We start from the raw sequence: 22,726 nt of genomic DNA, 5'->3' as shown, positions 1-22,726 counted from the left end.
TGAAAAATGCATCACAATAAATCACATATATGTGAGATAATAAGGGGCTATTAGAAATAACTTTATGAGGGGCGCCTGGGTGGCTCAGTCCTTAAGCGTCTGCCTTTGGCTCAGGTCATGATTCCAGGATTCTGGGATGGAGTCCCACATCTGGCTCCCTGCTTGGCGGGAAGCCTGCTTCTCCCTCCCCCACTTCCCTTGCTTGTATTTCCTTTCTCTCTGTGTCTCTCTCTGTCAAATAAATAAAAATCTTTAAAAAAAAATTAACTTTATGAAACAACTTAGATTAAGTGCGTAAATCCCTTGAAAAACACAAATTATCAAACTGACATACAAAATGTAGAGAAGCTAGATACTATTATATTCATTAAAGAGACTGAATTTGTAATTTAAAATATTCCAAAAGAGATAACGCTAGGTCCAGGTGGCTTTATTGGTAAATTTTATCTAACATGTAAATACAAAAAAAAAAAAAAAAAAAAAAAAATCAGGGGCACCTGAGTGGCTCAGTGGGTTAAGCCTCTGCCTTCAGCTCGGGTCATGATCCCAGGGTCCTGAGATGAGTCCCAAATTGGGCTCTCTGCTCAGCAGGGAGCCTGCTTCCCACCCCCTACCCCTCACCCCCGCCCCCCCCCCGGCCTCTCTGCCTACTTGTGATTCTCTGTCAAATGAATAAATAAAATCTTAAAAAAGAAAAAACTACAGACCTATATAACACTCATGAATGTAGATGCAAACGCTACACATTCACTAGGATAGTTAACTTAAAAAGATGACAAAACTGGGCGCCTGGGTGGCTCAGTGGGTTAGGCCGCTGCCTTCGGCTCGGGTCATGATCTCGGGGTCCTGGGATTGAGTCCCGCATCAGGCTCTCTGCTGAGCAGAGCCTGCTTCCCTCTCTCTCTGCCTGCCTCTCTATCTACTTGTGATCTCTCTATGTCAAATAAATAAATAAAATCTTTAAAAAAAAAAAAAGATGACAAAACTAAGAGCTGGCATGGATATGGAAAACAGTTTGGCAATTTCTTACAAACATTCACTTAACATACCACCCAGCAATTAATTACACTCCTAGGCATTTACCCCAGAGAAATGAAATTATGTTTCCACAAAAAGATTTTTACATAAATGTCCATAGCATCTTCATTCATAATAGCCAAAAAATGAAAATAACCCAAATGTTTAACAGTAACAGGTAAATTAAACAAATGATGTTTATTCGCACAATGAGTACTACTCAGCAATAAAAGGTGCAAACTAACTGAAACAACATGGATAAATCTCAAAAATCATTTTGCTGAGACAAAGAAGCCAGACACAAGTTTACATGAAGTTTTAGAATAGTCAAACTAGGGCGCCTGGGTGGCTCAGTGGGTTAAGCCACTGCCTTCAGCTCAGGTCATGATCTCAGGGTCCTGGGATCGAGTCCCGCATCGGGCTCTCTGCTCAGCAGCGAGCCTGCTTCCCTCTCTCTCTCTGCCTGCCTCTCTGTCTACTTGTGATCTCTCTTTGTCAAATAAATAAATAAAATCTTTAAAAAAAAGAATAGTCAAACTAACCTTTGGAGATATAAACCAGACATCAAAGCTCTAGTTTACCTAGGCTGGAAGCAAGGACTAGGCAAGGAGCAGGAGATCAGAGTACTGTATACATTTGCCAAAACTCATCAAACTGCACGCATCTTGATGACTTTTTATTATATACATTACAGTTTATATTAAGTGTAAATCAGTGCTGAGTTTCAATAAAGGTGTTTTTTGTTTTTTTTTTAAGTTTCTAGGGAACAGAACTGGGGCAGGGTGGGGCAAAAATCAGTAATTTCATAAAACACCTTTCTGTTCTATTTGATTTTAAAACCACATGCATGTATTAATTTATTATTCTTTTTAATTTGAGTCATCATAAAATGATGACATTACATTATAGATTAAATCTTCTGGGACATACAACATGATATGTACACTTAACACAAAATTGCCTTAAGTTTTCCAAATTAACATTGCATATAAAACACAAAGTAGAGGGCATGTATTGCATGGAGCACTGGGTGTTGTGCAAAAACAATGAATACTGTTACGCTGAAAAAATAAATAAATTTAAATTATAAAAAAACAAACAAACACAAAGTAAACCCAATTTAAACAATGGACAAGAGACTTTAGGAGACGTTTTTCCAAAGACCTACAGATGGCCAACAGACACACAGGATCCTCAGCACCACTATTCACCATGGAAATGCAAATCAAAACCACAATCATACTGGCTATTATAAAAAAGACAAAAAGTACGAAGTGTTGGCAAAGATGTGGATGAACGGGAACCCTTGTGCACTGATGGTGGGCAACATAAACTGGTGCAGCCACTATGGAAAACAAAAAAATAAAAAACCAAACTACCATGTGATCTAGCAATTCCACTTTTTTTTTAAAAATTTTATTTATTCATTTATTTGACAGACAGAGATCACAAGCAGGCAGAGAGGCAGGCAGAAAGAGAGGAGGAAGCAGGCTCCCTGCGGAGCAGAGAGCCCGATGTGGGGCTCGATCCCAGGGTCCTGGGATTGTGACCTGGGCTGAAGGCAGAGGCTTTGTGTTTTGTTTTCTTCAGAAGTGGAATTGCTAGGGGCGCCTGGGTGGCTCAGTGGGTTAAGCCGCTGCCTTCGGCTCAGGTCATGATCTCTTAAAAAAAATCATGATCTTAAAAAAAAAAATCTTATTAAAAAAAATGAATGGCTAAAGATACACACGTGTGTGCACACACAGATTAACCATAAAAAAGAACGAAATCTTGCCACTTGTGACAACACAGGTGGACCTACATGGTATTGTGCTAAATGAAATAACCCTGACAGAGAAGACAAATACATATGATTTCATGTTGAATCTTTTTTTTTTTTTAAAGATTTTATTTATTTATTTATTTATTTGACAGACAGAGATCACAAGTAGGCAGAGAGGCAGGCAGAGAGAGAGAGGAGGAAGCAGGCTCCCCGCCAAGCAGAGAGCCCGATGCGGGGCTCAATCCCAGGACCCTGGGATCACGACCCGAGCGAAAGGCAGAGGCCCTAACCCACTGAGCCACCCAGGCGCCCCTCATGTTGAATCTTTAAAAACAAAACAAAACACAAACAGACACTCACAGAGGAAACAAACTATTGGTTACAAAAGTAGGGAGTGACTGGGGGTGCAGGTGAAATGGTGAAGGGGATTAAGAGGGTTCAGGCTTCCAGATCTAAAATAAATGGGTTATGGAGATGTAATGCACAACACAGGGAATTTAGTCAGTACAATGTAATAACTTTGTGTGGTAACAGACAGTAACTAGATTTATCCTGGGGATCATTACTCCTAATGTATAAAAATACCAAATCTCTATGATGAACACCTGCAACTAACAGAATACTGTATGTCAATTACACTTCAGTTAAAAAAATACAAAGCAACAGAATGTAATAGTCAAGGGCACATGTATTCAAATCTTCACCCCACTGACAAAGTATTTAACTTCTCTGCACTTTCATTTCTTCATCTGTGAGATGCAGGTAATTATAAAAATCTACCTTACAGGGTTACTGTAAGTACTGACTATTATAGATAAAGTACCTGGCACATTGGAAAAAGCAAAAATACTAGTTTCCTTCCCCTTTCTTTATATTACCCAATAAATTAAGATATAAATGCTATTTATTCTATTTACCACAATGCTTCCATGCACAATCTCTTCTTTTATGATGTTAGCTCTTGCCCCAAATGCCTCTATTATTTAGTTAGTTGCTTACCCTTGGGCCTGTGTCTTTTTTTTTTTTTTTTAATATTTTATTTATTTGACAGAGAGAAATCACAACTAGGCAGAGAGGCAGGCAGAGAGAGAGGAGGAAGCAGGCTCCCTGCGGAGCGGAGAGCCCGATGCGGGGCTCGATCCCAGGACCCTGGGATCATGACCTGAGCCGAAGGCAGAGGCCTTAAACCACTGAGCCACCCAGGCGCCCGGGCCTGTGTCTTTTGAATGAAAATGATACTACTTGCTTTAGCTAATGATAATCACAGTTGGCAAAGGTTCCCCACACTGTCACCACAAACACAAAAATTTTCTGTCTTTTATGAATAAAACTTAAGTAATGCTTGACCTAACACTAGAAATATGTTTCCAAAGTTTTGAATACAGCAAAAACCAAGTGATCAAATTATTAACACCATAATCATTCTTTCTAAAAGTGAAGAACAATTCCTAATTTGCCTTAAAGTCACAAGGTGGGGCTCCTGGGTGGCTCAGTCATGCGCTCTCGCTTGCTCTCTCATATAAATCCTTTTTAAAAAAAGATGTTACTTATTTACTTGTCAGAGAGAAAGAGAGAGAGACAGCACAAGCAGGGGAAGCAGCAGGCAGAGAGAACCAGGCTCTCTGCTGAGCAAGGAGGCCGATGCGGAACTTGATCCCTGGACCCCAGGATCATGACTGGAGCTGACGGCAGACACTCAGACACCCTAGCGTTCCAATAAATCTTTTTTTTTTTTTTTCCTTTTTAAAGGTGCAAGGTATCAGCTGTAAGTAAATGAGAACTACAATTTCAATAGTTCAATCAATTCTCAGGTTTAATTCTTCCTAATTTATTCAAGCAGTAACTCCACTCAGCTGTTTTTCCCCATTTATCTCTTTTTTTTTTTTTTTTTCACTGCCTCATATGCAACTAGCAAACATTTACTGGATATCTAAAATTTGCCATCACTGCTCCAGGTCTTTAGGAGACTACTTTGAGCAAAAAAATAGATGTAATTTCAGGCTTCCAAGAATTTACAGTCTAGTGGGGAAGACAAAAACTAATATTAATTGAATAAAAAGCAAATAAGTATAAAATTACATCAGCAATAATTAAGAGGTAACATATACTGAGCATTTACTGTGTACCAGGCATGAACTAGGGACTTTAAATGTAATAGCTCACCTAATTCTCCCACTAACCTTAGGTAATAGGTACTAGGTATAATTATCCTCATTTTACAGAAGAGAAAAGGCAAAGTTTAGTATCTTGCCCAAAGTCACAGAGGCAATACATGAACAAGCAGGAATCAGGGTCTCAAAGGGAATTAGGCTAGCAAGTTAAGGAAAGTTTCTCTGAAAAACTAACTGAGCTAAGATTTGAAGATTGTTACCCAGGAAGGGGAAAGTGAAGAACCACACAGGCAGATGGAAAAGAACGTGCAAGACTACAGAATATACCAGGAATTTAAATTAAAAAAGAAAGACACAAAGAAATGGAAAGATATTCCACACTCGTAAGTTAGAGGAATAAATATTGTTAAAATGTCTATACTACCCAAAGAAATCATTTGATGCACTCCCGATCAAAATGCCAATAACATTTTTCGCAGAACTAGAATAATCCTAAAATTTGTAAGAACCACAAAAGACTTGATATAGCCAAAGCAATCTTGAAAAAGAAAAAGCCAGAGGCATCACAATTCCAGATTTCAAGTTATATTACAAACCCACAGTCATCAAAACAGTATGGTACCAGCACAAAAACAGACACACAGTTCAATGGAACAAAAGAGAAAAACCCAGAAATAGGTCCACAATTACATGGTCAGTTAATCTTCGACAAAGGAGGAAAAGAATATGCAATGGGAAAAAGACAGTCTCTTCAACAAATGGGATTGGGAAAACTGGACAGCAACATGCAAAAGAATGAAACTGGACTACTTTCTTACAGCATACACAAACACAAACAAAATGGATTAAAGATCTAAATGTGACACTTGAACCATAAGAATACTAGAAGACAGCAGAGGCAGTAATTTCTCTGACATCAGCAGTAGCAACATCTTTCTAGATATGTCTGCCTCCTGGGGCGAGGGAAATAAAAGCAAAAATAAACTACTGGGACTACATCCAAATAAAAAGCTTTTACACAGCAAAGTAAACAGTCAACAAAACCAAAAGACAACCTACTGTATGGGAAAAGATATTTGCAAATGACAGATCTGAGAAGGGCTTAGTATCCAAAATATATAAAAAACTACTACTCAACACCCAAAACACAAATAATCCAATTTAAAAATGGTCAGAAGACATGAACAGACATTTCTCCTAAGAAGACATCCAGATGGCCAACACACATGAAAAAGTAATGACTCATTACTTTTCAACATTACATTACATTTCAACACACATGAAAAAGATAACCTCATCATTGGGGAAATGCAAATCAAAACTACAATGAGCTATCACTTTACACCTGTCAGAATGGCTAAAACTAACACCACAAGAAACAAGTGTTGGCAAGGATGATGTGGAAAAGGAACCCTCATGCACTGCTGGGAATGCAAACTGGGCAAAAACAGTATGGAGGTTCTCAAAAAGTTAAAAATTGAACTACCTTAGGATCCAGTAATTGCACTATTGAGTAGTTACCCCCAAAATACGAGAACACTAATTTGAAAGGATACATGCACCCCTATGTTGTGGCAGTATTATTTACAACAAACTATGCAAGCAGTCCAAGTGTCTTGGACTGACAGATGAATGGATAGAGAAGATGTTTACGTTGGGTGGAAATTAGTCCAGGCAAGAAACAATGGTGCCAGAGTGGAAGAAAAATAGATGGATTTAAGAGATAAGTTGTGGAGGTAAAAACACAGATTTGGGTGATGGACTGAACATCTAAGGAGATGGAAGTTTGAAGGAAGAATGATTCCACAATTTTTGGCTGGCATATCTTGATGGATAATAGAGCTATTGATCCAGACAAGAAACACCAAGAGGCCCAAACTTAGCAAAATAACGGATTTGCTTTGGGACGCGCTGAATTTAAAATGCCTTTGAGGTATCAGGTAGGCAGACATATTAGAGGTTTCTCTTTCAGAGTAAAGGTGGCTCGGGAAAAAGAAATGTGTGAGCAACGGACATAGTTGGTAATGGGATTGTCTTGGTAGCAGAGGGCATAGGATAGGACATAACCTTGAGTAAACGAAAACTTACGAGGGACCGGCAAATAAGACGAGGAAGACCAGCCAAGCCAAGCCAAGTCAGAGAAGCCAAAAAGGAGTGTTATCAGAAAGAAGTAATGCTCAAAACTGGTCAAAAGGAGTAACTCTCAAACACGACTGAGAACTTAGGTGAAGTTAAAAACTGAAAAGTGTCTGTTAGATTTAACGACTTGGAAGCACTGCTTAACTTCTGCCAGGGTTCTTTCTATAGTGATCGAGGGAACAACGGATTCTTCCAGGGTTCTTTCTATAGTGATCGAGGGAACAACGGATTGGAGTCTGTTAACGGGAGGTTAGATGAAAACTGATAACTCTAGAGAAGTTCGGCCGTGGATAGGGGACAGGAAGAGGGTGATGGGGGACGATCAAGTTAATTCTGCTTCGTTTTCTTAAGTAGAAAAAACATGGACATGTTTAAAAGACGATAGTAAAAATTTTTCGAGGAGATGGTGAGAATTCTAGGGAGTCACCCGACGGTCCTCCCCAACCCCGCCAATATTCTCCCGGTTTTCTCCCCATCGCCTCCAGCTCCTCTCTCCCTTCTCCACCCCCACAAGCCCAGGGCCCACAGCCACCCTAGCCCGCCTGCCCGCAGGTGTCTCCTCACCGCAATGGCCCCCTCGCTCAGGTGGCCCACCATGACTGCACTGTGCCAACTCCCGCGCTCCGGCTCCTCCGCACCTCCCGCTCACTCCCGGGACCCCGCGCGCTCCAAAGCTATTGGGCTAAGTAGCTGCAGGCACCACCCCCGCCTTCTGACATGCGCAAGGAACAAGGGTGGGCTTAGGGGCGGAGCAGCCACCGCATTGGCCGAGGCCCTGCTAGCAGCCCACGTGACATGCCAGAGCCCGGGTTCAGGGCCTCGTCACGCCACCGCTGCGCCTGGGGGCGGGGCCCGAGCCGTGGGGCGCGCCAGGGATGACGCGGGTTCTTTTTCTGGGCGTGAGGTCCAGCCCCGAGAGCTTTCCTAGACTGTTCTCGGAAAAAAACCTGGCTCGGGCCTTTGCTGCGCCGACCGACTGTTAGCCCAGAAGAGAGAGCTGTTTCCTGACACCTCTGCTGCTAGCCGTAGGCAAAGCAGTAACTTGATTCCTTCGGCAATCCAAGTGCCGAGCTCCCGCCATTGCTAGACCCTGAGCTTGGCAAAAGGGGAATCTGCAAAGGTAAATAGAATCCGGTCCCTGCCCTCAGAGGAGAGCATAGTCTGTCGAGGGAGCTACCGCAGTGAGTAGCCCTGACTCCAGGTAGACATGATTTGGGCCTCAGGAGAGACAAAAAGCGTGTTGCGTTCGTGTTGCGTTCGCAGATGGAAAATCAGGGAAGGCTTCCTGGAGGAGGTGTCATTTGAACTTGGTCTTGAAGGGTGTGTGCAAATGTGCGAGGTAGGCTCTGAGGGAGAGATGCTCCCGGAAGAAAGCACAACCTATGCAAAAATCAGGGAGGTGAATAGCCTGGCAAGCTAGGGATAGCTTTAAGTAGCTCAGGACAGTAGGATACAAAGGAAGAGGTGAGATTTGGGCATTAGAAAATGAGCCTAGGGGTCAGATTTGTACTGGGCTTTCCTAAATGCTTGGAGGAGCATTCATTGATTAAGGCAGAGGACTGACATCTGTTTCAATATGGAGGATGAATTGAATTTAGGGGGTAGGGTAGGGAACTGAGGCCATGGAGACTAGTTATGACACTGGAAAGAATGCCAGACCAGAGATAATGAGGACTTGAATAAAGAAATGATCTGGGAATTGAAAGAAAAATTTGAACTCTATAAGAGGTAGAAACGTTTGTTAATTTAATAGTAGCTGGGGAGAGAGAAAATTCTGGAATGTCTCGGGTTTCTCACCTGAGGAGCTTGGGAAGATGGAGGCTTAAGAGGCAAGCCTGGTGTGTGGAACAAAGTAGGCCGTCAGTAAATATTTCTAAATAAAAGGATGCTTAGTGAATACGTGTGAGAGAAAATAGATCCTCAGCATGGAAACTACAGGAAAATACCACAAGAATGATTTTTGTTGCTTCACATTTTGTTTGAGTGAAATCTTGATTTTTTTTTCTAGACTTGTGCATTTGTAGAAATCTGAATTCCTTATTTTCTTATTCATTTTATAGACCTAAGGTAGAATGGATCTTCCTGTGGATGAGTGGAAATCATATATATTTCAGAAATGGTCTTTGCTCCCAAAGTCCATTCAGGACACAATTTCTACGGCAGACACTTTAAAGGATATCTTTCTTCACTCCTCTTCGCTTCTTCAGTAAGTGGGTGGGAAATTTTGATCCAGAAAATGTTCTCTTTTGTCATTTGCTCTCACTTTCTATCTCCTTTTCATGGAAGGATTAAGTTCAGATTTTGTATTTCTTGCTATTTCCAGTTTTTCCTAACCTGCTATTACAGAACAGGTGGGGATGCTAATGGCTTTTTTGGTGTCAGTGTTACGTTTCAATAATCAATGCCTTGCTACAGAAACTAAGATGTGAACTTTGCTATCTCCCAAAAGATATAGTGGGCATTTACTAGCTACACATAGAAATTTTAGGTGCTCAAATTGAGAAAGGACTTTAGAAGTCATGTAGTCTAACCCCAGTATTTTTTTTTTTTAAAGATTTTATTTATTTATTTGACAGATAGAGATCACAAGTAGAGAGAGAGGCAGGCAGAGAGAGAGAGAGGAGGAAGCAGGCTCCCTGCCAAGCAGAGAGCCCGATGCGGGGCTCGATCCCAGGACCCTAGGATCATGACCTGAGTGAAAGGCGGAGGCTTTAACCCACTGAGCCACCCAGGCGCCCCAAACCCCAGTATTTTTCAAACTCCCTTGACTAACGTTCTCAGTAAGAAATACTATTTTAGGGGCGCCTGGGTGGCTTAGTGGGTTAAGCCTCTGCCTTTGGCTCGGGTCATGGTTCTCAGGGTCCTGGGATCGAGCCCCGCGTCGGGCTCTCTGCTTGGCGGGGAGCCTGCTTCCCTCTCTCTGCCTACTTGTGATCTCTGTCTGTCGAATAAGTAAATAAAATCTTAAAAAAAAAAAAAAGAAATACTATTTTATATCACAGCCTAGTATGTACATACATAAATAGAAAATTGAAACAAGAGTTTCCCAAAACATTCAGTGAATTTTTATCGGACACCTGTTTGTGCCAGCCACTGTGCTAGATGCTTAGAGAACAAAAATACATCAGTAAGGGGCGTCTGGCTGGCTTAGTCGGTAGTGCATGTGACTCTTGATCTTAGGGGAGTGAGTTCATGCCCCACATTGGGCAGTAGAGCTTACTTAAAAAAAAAAAAAAAGAAAGAAATATACATTAGTAAATAAAAAATAGGCACAGATACTTACTCTTGAGGAGCTTAGTTCTGGCAAACATTCTGCCAGATGTTTTAAGGCAAACATAAATAAGCAAAGTATATAGTATGTTAAAGGTGCTATGTATAATTGAAAAAAAATTAAAATAGAATAGGGTAAGGGAAATAGGCAGTGCCAGGAGTGAGACTGGAGGTTGTAGTATTAAATAGTGTGATCACTTACAGTTTAGCTGAAAAGATGGAAGTTGAGGGGCACCTGGGTGGCTCAGTCGGTTAAGTGTCTGACTCGTTTTTAAAGATTTTATTTATTTGAGAGGCGCCTGGGTGGTTCAGTGGGTTAAAGCCTCTGCCTTCAGCTCAGGTCATGATCCCAGGATCCTGGGATCGAGCCCCGCATTGGGCTCTCTGCTCAGCTGGGAGCCTGCTCCCCGCCCCACCCCTGGCCTCTGCCTGCCTCTCTGCCTACTTGTGATCTCTGTCTGTCAAATAAATAAATAAAATCTTAAAATTAAAAAAAAAATTTTATTTATTTGACAGAGAGATCACAAATAGGCAGAGAGGCAGGCAGGGGGTGGTAGGGGAACAGGCTTCCTGCTGAGCAGAGAGACAGACAGACAGCGGAGAACCCAATGCAGGGCTTGATCCCAGAACCCTGAGATAATGACCTGAGCCGAAGGCAGAGGCTTAACCCACTGAGCCACCCAGGTGCCCCTCAAATAAGTTTTTTTTTTTTTTTAAGATTTTATTTACTTGACAGACAGATTACAAGTAGGCAGAAAGGCAGGCGCGGTGGGGGCTGAGGGGAAGGAGACTCCCCTCTGAGCAGAGAGCCCGATGCGGGGCTCGATTCCAGGATCCTGAGGTCATGACCTGAGCCGAAGGCAGAGGCTTTAACCCATTGAGCCACCCAGGCGCCCCTCAAATAAGTATTTTTAAAAGTAGGTCTGTATTACAAAAAATTAAACTCAATTATTGTAATTTTATCAAAAATCTTATAGAAATTTATCTTCTCTTTTGTTGTAGATATACCTCTGTAATAGCCTTGATTTTCCTCTTGACCCAAAAAAACTAAATATTTACTCTCAGACTTTCCACAGGAAGAGTTTGCTGCCTCCTGTTTCAAGGGATCACCCAGTGCGTGCTCTCTCCTCTCTCTCTCTCTCTTTCTTTAAAATAAATAAATAAATCTTTAAAAAGTACAAATAGGGGCACCTGGAAGGCTCAGTTGGTTAAGTGGCTTCCTTCAGCTCAGGTCATAATCTCAGGGTCCTGACATCAAGGCCCACATCAGGCTCCCTGCTCAGTGGGGAGTCTGCTTTCTCCTCTCCCTCTGCCCTTGCTGCTGGTAGCACACACTCATTCACACTCTCTCTCAGGTAAATAAATAAAATCTTTAAAATAATAATAATAGGGGCGCCTGGGTGGCACAGTGGGTTAAGCCGCTGCCTTCGGCTCAGGTCATGATCTCAGGGTCCTGGGATCGAGCCCCGCATCGGGCTCTCTGCTTGGTGGGGAGCCTGCTTCTCCCTCTCTCTCTCTGCCTGCCTCTCTGCCTTCTTGTGATCTCTCTCTGTCAAATAAATAAAATCTTAAAAAAAAATAAAATAAAATAATAATAATAATAATTTTTTAAATTAAAAATACAAATAAATAAAAATACTAATCAGGGAGCCTGGGTGGCACAGTCAGTTAAGTGAACAAGTCTTAGTTTTGGCTCAGGTCATGATCTCAGGGTCATGGGATCAAGCCCCTTGTCAGGCTCTGCACTTAACGTAGAGTCTGCTTGAGATGTCTCTCCCTCTCCTCCCCCCAAAATATATAAATAAAATCTTTAAAAAATAATATTAATCAGGACCCACTAAATTGATTTCATGGCCCACTCAGTTGTGACCTAAAACTTGAAAAATAATGTCTAAAGCTCTGCAGGATGTGTGGATTCCCTTTACAGAATTTCTGAAGATGATAGACATCTGTTGATGAAAATAGTAATAGGCAGAGTTATCCAAAGGTAATTTGGTATGGTTTACTAACAGCAAGATGTCATAATCCGCAAGAAACATTTGAACTTTTGGTGTACTGAAAGGAATGTAAATCAAGAGAATTTGCCTGGTTATTTAATGTTGGAGTTCCTCCAGACTCCAGCCTAGGCTCGCTCTCTCTCTTTTTTTTTTTTTTTTAAAGATTTGATTTATTGGGGCGCCTGGGTGGCTCAGTGGATTAAGCCTTTGCCTTCAGCTCAGATCATGATCTCAGGGTCCTGGGATTGAGCCCCACATCGGGCTCTCTGCTCAGCAGGGAGCCTACTTCCCTCTCTCTCTCTCTCTGTCTGCCTCTCTGCCTACTTGTGATCTCTGTCAAATAAATAAATAAAATCTAAAAAAAAAAAGTTTTTATTTACTTGAGAGAGAGAGTGAACAAGAGAGAGAGCATGAGAGGGGAGACAGAGGAAAAAGCAGACTCCCTGCCAAATGCAGAGCCGGATGAGGGACTCAATCCCAGGACTCCAGGATCATTACCTGAGCCAAAGGCAGTTGCCCAACCAACTGAACCACCCAGGTGCCCCTAGGCTCTCTTTCCTTTCCACTCTGTATTCTCAACTGATATAGTCTCATTCACACCCATGACGTCAGTTACGTCCTATATGCTGATTACCTTGAAAATTCTATGTCTAGGGGTGCCTGGGTGGCTCAGTGGGTTAAGCCGCTGCCTTCGGCTCAGGTCATGATCTCAGGGTCCTGGGATCGAGTCCCACATCGGGCTCTCTGCTTGGCGGGGAGCCTGCTTCCCTCTCTCTTTCTCTCTGCCTACTTGTGATCTCTCTCTCTCTCGCTGTCAAATAAATAAAATCTTTAAAAAAAAAAAAAAGAAAATTCTATGTCTAGCTCTCACCTCTCTTCTGAGACTCCAATCTCTAAATCCAGCGGACTACTTAAAGTCTCAAAGATACTTAAAATTCAGGGGCTCCTGGGTGGCTCAGTCTGTTAAGTGTCTGCCTTTGGCTTAGGTTGTGATCCCAGGGTCCTGAGATTGAGCCCCATGTTAGGCTCCCTCCTCATAGGGAAGCCTGCTTCTCCCTCTCTCTCTGCCTACCACTCCCCCTGCTTGTGCATGCAAACGCTCTCACTCTCTCTCTGTATATATCTATCTCTCTGTCAAATAAAAAATGTGATCTTTTTAAAAATCCTTAAAATTCAACATATCCAAAATGAAACTCATAGTCCTTTCCAGTGGTACCTATCTTAGTAAATTACACTGCCTTATTTCAGTTCCTAAAGCTAGAAACCTATGAACCATTCTGTAATTTTTTAAGATTTTGTTAATTTGACAGACAGATTACAAGTAGGCAGAGAGGCAGGCACGTCAGGGGCTGGGGGAAAGGAGACTCCCCTCTGAGCAGAGATCCCGATGTGGGGCTCAATTCCAGGACCCCGGGATCATGACTCGAGCCGAAGGCAGAGGCTTTAACCGACTGAGCCACCCAGGCGCCCCAACCATTCTGTATTTTAAAATAACTCATTGGGGATGGCCTGGCTGCCTTTGTCAGTGGAGGATACAACTCTTGATCATGGGATCATGAGTTTGAGCCCCACATTGGGTGTAGAGATTCTGAAAAAAATAAATAAATGTTTAAAAAAATAGAGGAGCCCCAAATTCAAGGCCCAAACAGTAGGTTTATGTCCTAGGACATTTTCTGAGTTCTCAGGAAGTGCAAGAGGCCAACCAAAAAGGCAGAATAAAATTTCTGCTGTTTTAACAATGGTAAGATCCCACTGAGGAAAGGGGCTTGAAACGAATGTTCTCCCTCTTAACACATTTGCCAGATTTTGAACATCTATAGTACGGTAGGTTAAAAATCTAAGCTCAAAATGTCCTGAGACCAAAGATTTTAGGCGTGAGGAGACAGAGAACTTCGAAGCTCTCAACCAAAAGCTTAGGAGGGGGCACCTGGGTGGCTCAGTCGTTAAGCATCTGCCTTCGGCTCAGGTCATGATCCCACGCTCCTTGGATTGAGCCCATCATCGGTCTCCCTGTTCAGCGGGAGGCCTGCTTCTCCCTCTCTCACTCCCCCTGCTTGTATTCTCTCTCTTACTGTCTTTCTCTCTCTCTCTGTCAAATAAATAAATAAAATCTTAAAAAAAAAAAAATCTAAGGAGGACCAGACCAAGGAACAGGGAGAAACCAGGGGTTACTGGCTCAGTCAGTAGACTGTGCAGCTCGTGATTTTGGGGTTGTGAGTTTGAGCCCCATGTTGGATACAGAGATTACTTTAAAAAAAAAAAACAAAACAGAAAATGGTAGCCCACCCTGATCCAATTCAATTTTCAATTAGATGAAGGTTGGCCAGCCCCTAATCCTATCTGCCTAACATAGGAGGGGGGTACTTTGACAGTGGAAAATGTCATCTAGCTTTATTGGGTCTTCTATGCACAGTCAAGAACACAGTAAAAGATTACTAGACATGTGGGGCACCTGGCTGACTCAGTTGGGAGAGTTTGTGACTCTTAATCTCAGGATCATGAGTTCAAGCCCTATGTTGGGAGTAGAGATTACATTAAAAAAAATTTTTTTAATAAAAAATTAAAAATAAAAAGTTATAAAGTACCTTTCAAAAATGAATACAAAATAAAGGTGTTTTCAGGCCCCCCCCCCAAAATTCTGAGAGACCATCTTCTGCAGATTAGAGCCTCAAGAAATACTGAAGGAAGTTCCTAGTTAAAAATCATCTTAGGGCGCCTGGGTGTCTCAGTTGGTTGAGGGACTGCCTTCAGTTCAGGTCATGATCCTGGAGTCCCAGGATGGAATCCTATGTCATGCTCCCTGCTCAGTGGGGAGTCTGCTTCTCCCACTGCCCCTCCCCCACTCTTGTGCTCTCTCTCATTCTCTCTCAAATAAATAAATAAAATCTTAAAAAAAAAAATCCCAGATAGAAGCATACAGTTGCAGAAAGGAATGAAAGTTACCAGAGGAGAGAAATATGTGACTAAATATTTTTAAAATCATTATTTAAAACAATGGTAGTAATAATGTTTTTACAGGACTTAGAACATTTAGAAGTTAAGACGTGATAATAGACAAATGGGCAAATGGAGGTAAATTGTTTTAAGGTTCTTCTGTATAGTTTGGGAAATGGCAAAAGTACTAACTGAAGATGATAAATGAATCAGGGATTCATTTTGTAATCCCCAGGAGAGCCGCAAAACATATATTTAAAATTTTGCAATAAAATCAATGTGGTTCTCCCCCTTTTCCTTTGTGGTAGGTGTATATTCCAATGTTCTCTGCATCCTAATCCCTGGAATTTACGAATATATTAAGTTACATGATAGAGAGAAGTTAAGTTTGCAGATGGGATTAAGATTGCCAATGAGCCAAGTTTAAAATAGGCGGAGTAGCCTGGATTATCCTGGTGAGCCCAGTGTAATCACAAGAATCCTACAAAGTGGAGAAGGGAAGCAGAAGGGTCAGAGGGAGATAGAACTAGTGAAAGAATTGTCAGAGAGATGCAGCACTGTGGGTTTTGAAGGTAGAGAAAGGGAGCTACAAGCCAGAGAATGCAGGCAGCCTCTAGAAACTGGAAAAGGTAAGAAAACAGATTCTCCCCTGGAGCCTACAGAAAGCAGCACGTCTTTACCAACACCTGGATTTTAGCTCATTGAGCCCCATGACAGAATGTAAGATAATACATTTTTGTTTGTTTTAAGCCACTAATTTGGTGGGAATTTTTTACAGCAGTGACCAAAAAAAAACCAATGTCCTTCCCCTGACCTCCCTGATCCAAATTACTACCAGTAGCCAGACCATGACTTCCCAGATGCATACTTACCTCCCTCCAGACTATTTCCTATGCCCCAACAGGAATCATTTTTCAAAACAGAAATCAGATTCTATTGCTCTCACTTAAAATCTTTCAGGAGTCTTCTTTGTTCTTACAAGAAAGCCTAATTTCTCAACTTAATATAGCCAGCAAGACATTGCAGTTGGCCACTGCCTATCTGCCTGGCCTCCTCTTTTTTTTTTTTTTTTTTCTTTTAAAGATTTTATTTATTTATTTGAAAGAGAGAGCATTCAAGAACACAGGAGGAGAGTGAGCGGGAGAAGCAGACTCCCTGCCAAGCAGGGAGCCCAATGTGGAGCTCAATCCCAGGACCCCAGGATTGTGACCTGAGCTGAAAGCTGATGCTTGACCAGCTGAGCCACCCAGGCGTCCCTGCCTGGCCTCCTCTTCACCCCACTCCTGTTCTCAGCATATGGGCCTTCTTTAACTTGTTGACACACACTCTGCTTCTTCTTGCCACATGGCCTTGACTCCCTGTATTTCTCCTGCCTGAAATGCTTTTCCTGGTGCCTCCCTTCTCCTCTACACCCGAATTAAGTTCTGCTCATCCTTCAGGGTCACCCAGAGCTTTCCTCAGGAAAGTCTTCTCTGAGTCCCAGCTGGCTCACCTTCATTTTTTATACATTTACAACACTATCTAGCTTTCCTTTTTATATTTGTGTAGTCATTTGCTTACTGTCTGTCTTCACTACTGAACTATAAACTCCATGAGGGTACATCTTGTCTGTGTCTGTCTTGCTGCAGAAAAACAGACTTTTGTTTTTTCAAAAAAAAACATAACATGGGGCGCCTGGGTGGTTCAGTGGGTTAAAGCCTCTGCCTTCGGCTCAGGTCATGATCTCAGGGTCCTGGGATAGAGCCCCACATTGGGCTCTCTGCTCGGCGGGAAGCCTGCTTCTCCCTCTCTCTCTCTCTCTCTATCTGCCTGCCTCTCTGCCTACTTGTGATCTCTGTCTGTCAAATAAATAAAATCTTAAAAAACAAAAAACCCCAGGTATTTAATAAATACTGATCGGATGACAGTTTGGAAATATGTATAAAGCTCTTTACCAATTGGCACGTATTAATACTCAATATGACATATAAGTGAGAGCTTTTAAACTCATACCTTTGAAGTTCAGTGTTAACATCTTTATCTCTGTGCCCGCAACTATCAACAGTGTCTCGCACATAGCAGGCACTCAGATTTTAGTTGGAAGAAATAATGAGCACAGCATTGAGCCTTGGTAGTTTGGGTACAAACTGGTACAATTAGGGTAATAGTTGGGTTTGGGGTTTATTTTTTTGTCCTCTTTTAGTCTTTTTCACAGAGGTTCACAAGTTAGAAATACATCATATTTGAAATGATATTTAATGAAGTTTAACAGGAAAGTTTCTCTTTTACCCTTCTCATTCAGTTCCACAGAAATAACCACTGTTTATTGGAGTTTTTTAGTTCTTTTTATGTATTCTTCTACAATTGTAAATGAATATATACATATCCGTTTCTCTATTCGGTTATATAATATTATGTGCTTTGTTCTAGGATGTTTTCTCCAATGTCATACTTGATCTTTCAGGCAACCCAGTGATATTACATGTATAGTTAGGCCATAATGTAGTTATTCTTTCCCTGTTGAGGGGCAATTATTTTCACTTGTATTTTTAATTACAATGTGACAGCGAACAATTTTTTTTTTTTAAAGATTTTATTTATATGTCAGAGAGAGTGTGCACTCAAGCAAGGAGAGAGGCAGGCAGAGGAAGAAGCAGGCTTCCTAGTGTGCTAGGAGCCCGATGCAGGTCCTGACCCCAGGACCCTGGATCATGACCTGAGCCAAAGGCAGATGCTTAACCAACTGAACCACAAAGGCATCCAGACAACTTTTTTTATATGTTTTTGTATATATATTTAAGAATTTAAGATAGATTCTTTTTTTTTTTAATTTTTTTATTCATTTATTTGAGAGAGGGATCACAAGTAGACTGAGAGGCAGGCAGAGAGAGAGGGGGAAACAGGCTCCCTGCTGAGCAGAGAGCCCGATGCGGGGCTTGATCCCAGGACCTTGAGATCATGACCTGAGCTGAAGGCAGAGGCTTAACCCGCTGAGCCACCCAGGCGCCCCAAGAATTTAAGATAGATTCTTAGAAGAGGTATGGTTGCAATCACTTGTTACGGGTATTTTAAAATTTAATAAATACTGACAAATTGTCTTCCAAAAAACTTCACCAGTTTATCATGAACAACGTATGAAAATCACTTCCCTATAATCCTTGAAGACACTAGAAAGCAAGTTTTTGTTGTTGTTGTTGTTGTTGTTGTTTATTGTTTATTTGGCACAGAGAGAGAGATCACAAGTAGGCAGAGAGGCAGGCAGAGAGAGAGGGGGAAGCAGGCTCCTTGCTGAGCGGAGAGCCCAGTGCAGGGCTTGATCCCAGGACCCTGAGATCATGACCTGAGCCGAAGGCAGAGGCTTTAACCCACTGAGCCACCCAGGAGCCCCTAGAAAACAAGTCTTTAATTTTAATTTTGCCAAATTTAGGATAAAAGAGTCCAGTAGTTGTGGTTTTGTTTAGTTTTGTTTTGTTTTGCATTTTTCTGATTACTAGTGAAGGAACGCATCATTTCTGACATCACAGCCATCTATATTCCTTCTACAAACTGTTCATTTCTGTCCTTTGCCTGTTTTTCTACTGGGTTGTCTGTCTTTTATGAATTTATAGGAGATCTTCAAAACTCTGGCCACATAATTCTTTGCTATATATGTGACTAATTTTTCTCCCAGTCTGCTATTTCTCTTTATTTTACTTGCAGTGTTTTTGCATTGTATATAAATTGTGTGTGCTTTCACTTTTATATAGGTTTATCTGTCATTTTTAATGGCTTCTGAGTTATGTCTCTTGCTTAGGATGGTCTACTCCAAGATTATAAAAATATTCTTAGTTTTTTTCAAACATCTTTTTTATAGTTTTGTGTTTTAGTTTTCACTATCAAATTCATCTGGAATTTAAAGATTTTATTTATTTGTCAGAGAGAGTGAGCACAAGCAGGGGGAGCAGCAGGCAGAGGGAGAAACAGTCTCCCCGCTGAGCAAAGAGCCCAACATGGGACTCGATTCTAGGACTGTGGGATCATGACCTAAGCCAAAGTCGAGCACTTAAACAACTGAGCCACCCAGGCACCCCTGGAATTTATTTTTGTATGTGATGTGAGAGAGTGTTCTTTTTCCAGATAATTTTTCTTCGGCATTTATTTATTATTTAATTATTTATTTATTATTTTTAGTTTATTTATTTCTTACTTGTTTTTTATCATTTATTTATTATTTGTTGTTTTAGTGTTATTATTTCTTTTTTATTAGTCCTTCAAAATGCCATATTTATTAAAAATTAAATTAACACTTAACCCATAAATGTTTCTAGACTCTATTTCTACGCCAAAACTAAAGGGTTTTTTACTGTGACTTTATAGTATCGTATTAGAATTCTGTCAGTTTCAAGAAACAGAAACCTAGCTCAATTAGGAAATGTAGGCACTATGAAACTAGGATATCCAAAGGCAGATTTTAATCCATGGCCTTGGATGGCATCGGACTCTCTCTTCATCTCTCAAATTCTACACCTGATGGACATAATAAACACTGGTAGGCTTGGGCACAGCCTGAACCACAAGAAACCACAACAAAAGAGGCCATCTTTCCTAGAGAGTTTGGGCAGAAAAGGTCTGGATTGGATTCCAATCAACCTGATTTTGACTGCCAGTGAATCCTTTCAACCAAGGGTTTGGGGCCTTTCTGATTGGCCAGGCCTGTTAGCACGTGCTCAACCCTTTGCCACATTGGGGTCTTCCCTACTTCAACCACAAGAAATGGTTTTCTTCCTGAGATTTTATTATTGGAAGCAGAAGGAAGAAGCACTCAAAAGCATGGAAGTCTGGTATAGACATGGCTTCTGTTAGGCCAAGTTCCCACACACATGTATACTCATTCTTTTTCAAGAATATCTTGGGTATTTTCTGCACATTTCCCCCTTGTAACTTTTGTTGGCTTGTCAGGATCCGTAAAAAATACTGGGTTTTGGGGGCACTTGGGTGGCTCAGTCAGTTAAGCCTCTGCCTTCGGCTCAGGTCATGATCCCAGGGTCCCGGGATCGAGCCCCGCATCAGGCTCCCTGCTCGGTGGAGAACCTGTTTCTGTCTCTTCCACTGCCTGCTGCTCTGCCTACTTGTGCTATCTCTCTGTCAAATAAATAAATTATTTGAAAAAACAATACTGGGTTTTTGTTGGGGATTATGTTGGATTTATAGATACAGTTAGGGAGACTTGACATCTTTACAATATTAAATTTCCTCATCTAAGTAAAGGGTATGTCTTGCCATTCGTTTAGGGCGTCTTTTATAGCCTTAAGTTTTATTGTTTTCTTTGTATGAGTCTTGTACATTCCCTCTTAGATTTATTCTTACTTACTGTTTTTGTTATTATTGTGAATAAGACTTTTTCTCCCCCAATTATGTTCTCTAACTGATAATTGGTGGTATAAATAAAAGCTCGGAATTTTTTTCTCAGATTATACTGGCCGACTAACTGTATTTTCACATATTTTATTGTTTTTATGCCAATTCACTTGGAATTTTTAGGCAAATAGCTATATCTACAAAGAGTAATCCTCTTTTCCAATATTTTTATCCCTTATTTTATCTTTTTTTTTTTAAGACTTTATTTATTTATTTGACAAAGAGAGAGACATCACAAGTAGGCAGAGAGAGAGGAAGGGTAGCAGGCTCCCTGCCTAGCAGAGAGCCTGATGTGGGGCTCGATCAGGACCCTGGGATCATGACCTGAGACGAAGGCAGAGGCTTTAACCCACTGAGCCACCCAGGTGCCCCAAACTTTTTTTTTTCCCCTAAGATTTTATTTATTTATTTGACAGAGATCAAAAGTAGGCAGAGAGGCAGGCAGAGAGAGAGAGGGGGGAAAGCAGGCTCCCTGCCAAGCAGAGAGCCCGATTCGGGGCTCGATCCCAGGACCTTAGGATCAAGACCTGAGCCGAAGGCAGAGGCTTTAACCCACTGAGCCACCCAGGCATGCCCCCTTATTTTATCTTTTAATTATCATAGCATTAGTTGGATCTCCGGTGCAATATTGAATAGTAACAGCCAGTTAGGACATTTGCCGTAGGTTTATAGTACATACCCATTTTCAGTTTAAGGGAAGTTGCCTATATTCTATCATAAATAGGTATTGAATTTTATCAAATACTATTTTTTAATATGTTTTGGATGGAACAGTCATTTTCTTTTTCTCCTTTGATCTGTTACTATAGGACTTACATTTTTTTTTTTTTTAAAGATTTTATTTATTTATTTATTTGACAGACAGAGATCACAAGTAGGTAGAGAGGCAGGCAGAGAGAGAGGAGGAAGCAGGCTCCCTGCTGAGCAGAGAGCCTGACGTAGGGCTCGATCCCAGGGCTCTGGGATCATGACCTGAGCCGAAGGCAGAGGCTTTAACCCACTGAGCCACCCAGGCGCCCCGGACTTACATTTATATATGTACTGAAGTTGAACTGTCTTGGAGATAAACTATTTATTATCCATCATTCTTTTAACACATGGCTCGATTCAGTTTTCTAATACTTTTATGTCTGTGTTCATTAATTTGATTAGCTTACGTATTCTTGTGTGTGTGTGTGCATGTATGTGCATGTGCCCATGCTTCGTCAACTCTTGGTATCTGGGTTATGGTGACTTCCTAGCATGAATTGAAGAGCTTCCCATTGTTCTCTATGCTCTGAAATAGTTCATATAATGTAGGGATCATTTGATTCTTAAAGACTAGTGGAAATATCCTGTAAAAATGTATAGACTAGGTACCTTATTAAATGGAAATATTTTCAGGACGCTTGAGTGGCTCGGTTGCTTAAGCCACTGAGCCTTCGGCTCAGGTCATGATCCTGGGGTCCTGGGATCAAGTCCAGCATCCTGCTCCCTGCTCAGGGGGAGCCCACTTCTCCCTCTGCCTGCCACGACCCCTGCTTGTGCTCACTGTCCTCCTTGCTCTAACAAATAAAATCTTTTTAAAAAATTTAAATACGTAAATAAATAAATGGAAACATTTTCCTTTATTTTTTAAAAGATTTTATTTGTTTATTTGGCGGAGACACAGTGAGAGAAGGAACACAAGCAGGGGGAGTGGGAGAGCAGGCTTCCTGCCCAGCAGGGAGCCCGCCTGATGTGGGGCTCTATCCCAGGACCCTGGGATCACCACCTGAGCCAAAGGCAGACGCTTAATGACTTAGCCACCCAGGCGCTCCATATTTTCCATTTTTAGTTGAATTTTTTATCAAAATAATACACACACAGCACAAGAAGTCAAGTAGTAATTCACAGCTTATAAAGAAAAACAGCATCCCTTTGTCTCATTCTTCCCCATTCCCATTCCCCAGAGGATGCTGCTTTAATTGTTTTCTCTGGTATCTAATTTCATATTTCTAACAGTATGCTAATATTGCTGTTTTTTGAATTTTTAGCTGTAGATGTCAAATTTTGCTCTCTTAACTCCAAATCACATGTATATACTTTGTTTTTGCCTCATCATCATAACGATATTATAGCTTATAATGTAATATAATCAG

The 22,726-nt window shown here is 41.3% G+C and overlaps 2 protein-coding genes across 2 annotated transcripts in view; one reads left to right on the top strand and one right to left on the bottom strand.

The window, feature by feature from the left end:
• The window catches only part of RPA1 (replication protein A1), a 77,531-nt gene extending 69,801 nt beyond the window's left edge, over positions 1 to 7,730 (bottom strand). The window contains exon 1 of the mRNA XM_045986529.1: positions 7,594 to 7,730. Coding sequence (XP_045842485.1) covers positions 7,594 to 7,626 — 33 coding nt within the window. The 5' untranslated portion in view covers positions 7,627 to 7,730. The remainder of the gene's footprint in view (positions 1 to 7,593) is intronic.
• Positions 7,731 to 7,893: 163 nt separating this feature from the next.
• Positions 7,894 to 22,726, top strand: part of SMYD4 (SET and MYND domain containing 4) — a 51,728-nt gene continuing 36,895 nt past the window's right edge. Inside the window, exons 1-2 of the mRNA XM_045986225.1 lie at positions 7,894 to 8,149; positions 9,090 to 9,235. Coding sequence (XP_045842181.1) covers positions 9,102 to 9,235 — 134 coding nt within the window. The 5' untranslated portion in view covers positions 7,894 to 8,149; positions 9,090 to 9,101. The remainder of the gene's footprint in view (positions 8,150 to 9,089; positions 9,236 to 22,726) is intronic.

The sequence above is a fragment of the Meles meles genome, chromosome 18, assembly GCF_922984935.1.
Source record: "Meles meles chromosome 18, mMelMel3.1 paternal haplotype, whole genome shotgun sequence".
Taxonomy (NCBI): domain Eukaryota; kingdom Metazoa; phylum Chordata; class Mammalia; order Carnivora; family Mustelidae; genus Meles; species Meles meles.
The sequence above is the reverse complement of the archived record's forward strand: the minus strand, read 5'-3'. Positions and strand labels throughout refer to the sequence as shown.